This window comes from Fistularia commersonii, chromosome 1 (genome assembly GCF_037954325.1).
Source record: "Fistularia commersonii isolate RoL2024-O1a breed Wild chromosome 1, RoL_Fcom_v1.0, whole genome shotgun sequence".
NCBI classification, from domain to species: Eukaryota; Metazoa; Chordata; class Actinopteri; order Syngnathiformes; family Fistulariidae; genus Fistularia; species Fistularia commersonii.
This window is the reverse complement of record NC_141284.1, coordinates 1,364,781-1,370,780: the sequence shown is the minus strand read 5'-3', so window position 1 is coordinate 1,370,780 and position 6,000 is coordinate 1,364,781. Positions and strand designations below refer to the sequence as shown.

Below are 6,000 nucleotides of genomic sequence, written 5' to 3'. Positions count from 1 at the left end.
CGTTAAGTCCGTCGGTTTATTTACTCCGTCGCGTTTTGAGTTCTTGGCTCTCTGGATGGATTCGGGCGCTTCCACGTCGACGGACACACAAGAGGAACTTTGATTCCACTGTTTGGCGCGTTTAAAGGTTCACTGGGAGCTTCGACTCCTGCGGTCGCCGCCAGATAGAATGCGAAACTAATCTTTTTTTGCTGAAAATAAATTCAAAAATATATATTTTCTTTTATGTAAAGTCAAACTTGCCTGCGGTCTCACCTCGAAGCATCGCTTGGTCGTTATTTTCTAACAATAAACACAGGGAGTGGAAAAAAAAAAAGGCTCGAAACCTTAAATAACAAATAAAAAAATCTATTGTTATTATTATTATTATTGTTTTTTAAATCTGAGGGAATTCTTGAAAGTGCAAACGATCATCAACAGCTTCACAGAACATTTTCCAACCACGTGAAAACTACAAACCCGAAGAAGAGGAGCTTCGGTCTGAGAATATTGAGTGTGTGTGTGTGTGTGTGTGTGTGTGTGTGTGTGTGTGGTCGATTCAACCAATAGCAACAGAATCCCAAATTTAAATCCCTCTTCTAAATTCAAGTAGTACTTTTCTCAAAATGCAACAGCGTTTTGTAGCAGCTTTCCACAGCCTGGGGAATAAAAAGCCTTAAGTTATATAATATATATCTATAAATAAAGATATATATACACATTTTATGTTATTTCTTGGTCAGAATTATGATTTTATGCTTCTTTTTCACCAAACATATGGTTTTCTTTCACGGTGAAGCGCTCATGACCTTTTTCTTTCCCGCGTTCACCCAGTTTGTTTTTTTTTTATTTCCCCAAAATCCGACTGCATTTTTTAAAATTTGTCGCCTTCAACAAACGGCCTCGAATCCCCGACAAAATAAACCCAAAGACGCTCCGAAGTCCAAAGAAAGTATGTCGAAACCTATTGACAAATTTAAAGGTCAGATATTTGTTTAATCCTCACTATTTGGAGATTTTTCTCAGGCGACTGGAGCACCTTTCCACCTGCACTGGTGTTTCTTCCTCGCTGTTTCACGGGCCACGTTTTCACGGCGAAAAATAAATGCGCACAAACGGTTGCGCTTTCGACGGCATCTGTCGATAAAGTCGGAAACAAAACGAGCAACAATAAACAGCCGAGGTCGTGTGGGATCGCGCGAGCGGAGCTTAGCGTCCAGAGCTAAGCGTCTGGAGCTAACCGTGCGGAGCTTAGCGTCCAGAGCTAAGCGTCTGGAGCTAACCGTGCGGAGCTTAGCGTCCAGAGCTAAGCGTCTGGAGCTAACCGTGCGGAGCTAAGTGTCCAAAGCTAAGCGTCCAAAGCTATGCACCCAGAGCTAAGCATCTGGAGCTAAGCGTCCAGAGCTAAGCGTCCGGAGCTAAGCGTCCAAAGCTAAGTATCCAAAGCTAAGTGTCCAAAGCTAAGCATACAGAGCTAAGCGCCCGGAGCGAAGCGTCCGGAGCTTAGCGTCCAGAGCTTAGCGTCCAAAGCTCGTACCGCCATGAAGTTAACCGCACACAAACACTCACAGACACACAAAGTACCGTCTTACGGCGGTTCAGACTCGCGAGCGCGTCGAGAAGCACGACCGCGGACGACGACGGCGACGACGGGACGCGCAAATCTCGTCGGCGAGTCGCGAAAAAAGAAACGCGCGGAGCTGAAAAGACATCATGGAAAGAAAAAAGATAAACAAAAAGAGGATGGGAGAAAACAGAAGAGTGAAATGTGGATCTGATGACTCGTGCAATGAGCTTCTCCGCCGTCCGGCCCGAGTCCTGGTCGGACTTGGTGACGTTCTGCATCTGGAGTTCGGACGTCCGCGACCACGGGATTCTCCAACCCTGGTTGTGGAGCGTCCAGGAGGAACCCTCCCCTCCTGGCGCTCCCCGGGCTGAGTGAAAAGGCATCTAAAGGGGCTTCACGAACCAAACGGGCTGCTTCTATTTACAGAACCTTCCATCACTTCCTGAAAACGTATGGCTTCATAAACGACCCCCGACCGACTTCCGTTGAGAGCGACGCAAAAGTCGGCCGGGGAAAAAAAGCAGCGCGAACGACGGTAACAGTTCTGGAGTCCGACGGAGGCACAAAAATAAACTCTTGGTCGGCTTTCGTCTCAAACCTTTGCTCTTTGGTTTCACTGTGGAGATCCAGGAGCGCCGTCTACGGGCACAGAAGGTCCAGAGGGAACCTCCAGACCCGAAGAGGCTCCTGGATTCTACCGGGGGGGTCGGGGAGCTCCGGAGGGTCTCTTCTTCCCTTTCCAGCTGAGCTAGCGGCGGACAAACCGGAAGCCCCGGAGCAGGACATGTACTTCTCGTTTGAGTCGGGAAACCGGGGTTTTTTACCCGAGGGAGGTCTTTTTCAGCAGCTGCTGCCGTTTCCTTTTCGAAGTTCTCCCCCCCCCCATCGGAGATACCGAGTCCTTTGGTTTCACGCGATACGAAAGCTCCTGGACAATCCGTCGGATAATGCAATGAGGTTCTAGCGGGGCGGGGCGGGACGGGACGGGGCGCTGCCATCGGGTGAGTCAGCAGTGCGTGGCCTCGATGGGCGACAGCGTCAGGATGCTACGATCGTTGGAGTAGAAGTTGTCCACGTCGCCCCAAGACCTGGAAACAGCAGCAGTGACTGAGGGTTAGGGGGGCGGGGAGGGCGGTAACAAACCAGGGCTCAGGAGGCGGCGGAGACGGCAACTCCAAAGAACCTTCACCGGCGGGACAAACATGAAGCTAATGAAGGATGGAGGTGGAATATCAAAATAAATAAAAACCATTAATGTCATGGAGGCTGAGTATCGAAGGTCTGGTCTCACGAGCTTCTCCTACGACCCCAATAAACCCCTTAGAGCAGTTGAAAAAATCATTGTTTCACAGGTTTGTACTCTTTCAGTCCTGCTGAAACCTGTTTTAGGAGCCTTCTTGAGCAAAATCCAAAGAGAAAGGAGGCGGGAGGTGGTGAGACGAGACCTGAGCCACTCGGCCCGTGGATCCAAATCAACAGGATAATCAGAAGGAGGAAGCCATGATTGAAGGAATGAATAAACAACGTTCCCGCCTCGCGTCTGCGGCTCCGACCGCCGGGAAAACGATCCCGCGTGGAAAACAGAAACCCTAAAGTTGGAGATCGCGGCTCCTCAAACATCCCGACGTCTTCAACTAAAAAACGATAACTGTGGTACATCGAACAACACCGACAAACACATGCAGTAGAAAACATACAAGGCAACGAGGAGGATCGGTTTTGGGAATATCAAAGACCAGGAAGAATTCTGTGACGGGACGGTCACGAGGAACCGACGTTCTGAGGGGTCCAAGGAGCCTCTTCAGGGAAGCACCGGCAGGGAGGAGCGAGGGAACGGAAGCGACACCTCCTCGCCGACAGATGTAGTGCTGAGGAGGGCTTGGGATGGTGGATCTCCTGACCAAATTGCTTATTTCTTTAATTCCGAATGATCTTTTTTAGTGTCAAACTGTTTTTCTGAGGTGCAGACAACCATTTGAAGGACACGGCCAACCAGGGACTCCAAACGGGACACTGATTCAAATGGCGGTTTGACTTTAGGCACTGTCACCTGCGTACCCTGGGCCGCCCGAGGTCGCGACAGGAAACACTTTGGGGATAAACTGTTAGGGAGCCGAGACAAGAAGGGAAGCGGGTGGAGGGTGACAAGACGGGGCTCACGATGGAGGTCGGCGCCACATGAATAATTCATTCCCAATCTGGAAGGCAACATTATGTAGATTTCAGACACAGAAGGACAAGGACATACGAGGTGGGGGGAGTGTACGAGGGGTGCACAAGTACACGAACGCTTACACTGTATACAAAATACCGAAAGGCAACAGCGGCCCCCATGCAACACCACGGTCGGAGCCGTCTTGTTGTTTCCTCCGGCCGACCGGTCGAGTGGAGTCGCGGCCTGCGAACCGGGCATACAAGTGCTGTGGACAAAGGCGCGTTAAGCCCCACTCGCTCGGGACGGCCCGGATTAGAAGACAAGTACGCTCCCTGCGTCGGACTCTTCTCGGGAACACGGGATAAGGCTTTAGGATCCGATAGAAAAAGGCTAATTAGTCACAGCGAGTAGCAAAATAAAAGATCCCGCTGAGACTACGCTTCCTGGCAACTTCGGGGGTTTAGGGTACGGCTCCCGGCTCGGGGAGGAACGGGAGCAGAAGCGGCGGATGCTCGATCGTCCCTGGATTCACTCCATTTCTATTATTTGAAAATCAAACGATGACATGTAACGCCAACGTCCGAGCCGTCGGTACGACCTCCGAGCTTCCGTTTTAGCTTTCCATCCAAACGAATCTTCAAATACATTCGGGAAATCGGCACCGGAAACGAAGAATCGGCGGTACGAGAACCGCAGAGTCCCGATGGGGTCGTCCAAGAGGAGGGCCAGAGGCTGCAGACACTGCAGATCCTGTTTTGCCATCTAATACGACGTTTATGTTCATGGCTGGAGCAGAAACAGCGCTCGTCTCACCCTTTATATAATTCCCATCTGAGCTTTAATATTAAAAAATTAAACGGTATTAAAAAAAAAAAGATGGATCCAAAGGCCGCCACCCGCTTCGATTTCTCCAAACCACACGTTTCGGGGAGGGTCGGGTTTCCGACCCCAACATGGAAGGCGTCGTCGGACGATCTGTCTAAAGTAACGTCTGAAGCCAAAACAAAAACAGGTTTGAACATAAAGGGAGTGTTTTTATTTTTCAAGGAGAAGAAAAACGAGGGGACGGGAGTTCAATGTGTGCTTAAAGCCTTTTGTCCCCGCGGTATAATTAGGTATTTATGATTCGCTATTACAACTGGAAGCGGTACAAAGCAGAGTTCAACCTGTCAGATATCACACTTCCCTGCGGCGCCTGCGACCCGTCCGGCCAAAGACATTCCTAATCCGCGAGCCGTACGAGAATGTTTTGATGTTCCAGAATTAACATTTCAAAGAGAGAAGCGCTCGACGTCGGGATGGAAGCGCAGCTGCCGAGGCGTGACGGCGACGCCGGCCAGATCCGTCTCCCGTTTATGACGGAAAACCATTTCGACACCCGACACTCGCTTCCTGCGACGGCCGGGATCCGGCAACCGGGCGCCGGATAAACACCGGCTTTCTTGTATACGTTGTAAATATCCTCGCCGCGCCGGTTGACAAGCGCCGCAAATACGACGTCAGGCAGTTTCTTAGCATTTAAGGCCAAATATCCATCCCAGACATACAAGTGTTGCTTCTTGGTGGAGCTCGCAGGAGAGGCCAGAAGACCAGCGCCGCGCACAAATTAGCTGTCGCTCGCTTGTTTGGAGGAATCCATGGGTGGCTTTAAGCCAAGGTCAGATCAAGGAGAAGGGAAAAAAAAAATAAAATAGATAAAAGTAAAAATCAATCTTTCCCTCTGGAGGAAATAAGAGGATGCGACAATGAGAAGACGCGGGGCGAAACGGAAATAATTTCGCCGTTTCCTGACAAAAAAAACATCCGGATTGCGACGCTAATTACCGTTGGATAAATACGGTTTATGGTTAAACCGATGCACGTCGTTCCTGGAAATTCGGACTCCGGTGCCGCTGAGGGACTTCCTGCACGTGCGACGACAAAAATGCGACATCTTCACTATCGACGCGATCGATAGCGAGCGACCCGGGCTGCCGGGAGGGTATCCATTACTCAGCAGAAAAGCCAGATCGGGTCGTTGACAAAATGCACGACGACCCCCCCCAAAAACGCCGCCCTGGAATAAATGCCGACTCAGCTCGCTGCCTTGTATTCTTTCCCGCAGACGCAACGCAGCTCCAAACGTACGGGAAACACAACCGGGCAGGAAAACGACTCCTTGTTGTCATAAAATCCGACATCTTCTATCCCGGAGGTCGGCAACCTCTGCCATCTTTACGCCGCGGCTCCGAGCGGCGTGGGAAAATATATTATAAATATTTAATTGAAGTGTATTTCATTTGTGTTAATTCCTTTTTTT

The 6,000-nt window shown here is 50.2% G+C and overlaps 1 protein-coding gene across 5 annotated transcripts in view; it reads right to left on the bottom strand.

Moving 5' to 3' along the window:
- Nucleotides 1-6,000, bottom strand: part of atp11b (ATPase phospholipid transporting 11B) — a 49,250-nt gene continuing 43,250 nt past the window's right edge. For all 5 annotated transcript variants that reach the window (XR_015108957.1, XM_086175816.1, XM_086175904.1 and 2 more), the window contains one exon: nt 1-2,634. Coding sequence is in view for 4 of the 5 variants with exons in the window: in XM_086175816.1 (XP_086031942.1) it covers nt 2,553-2,634 (82 nt within the window). In the remaining variant the exon portion in view is untranslated. The remainder of the gene's footprint in view (nt 2,635-6,000) is intronic.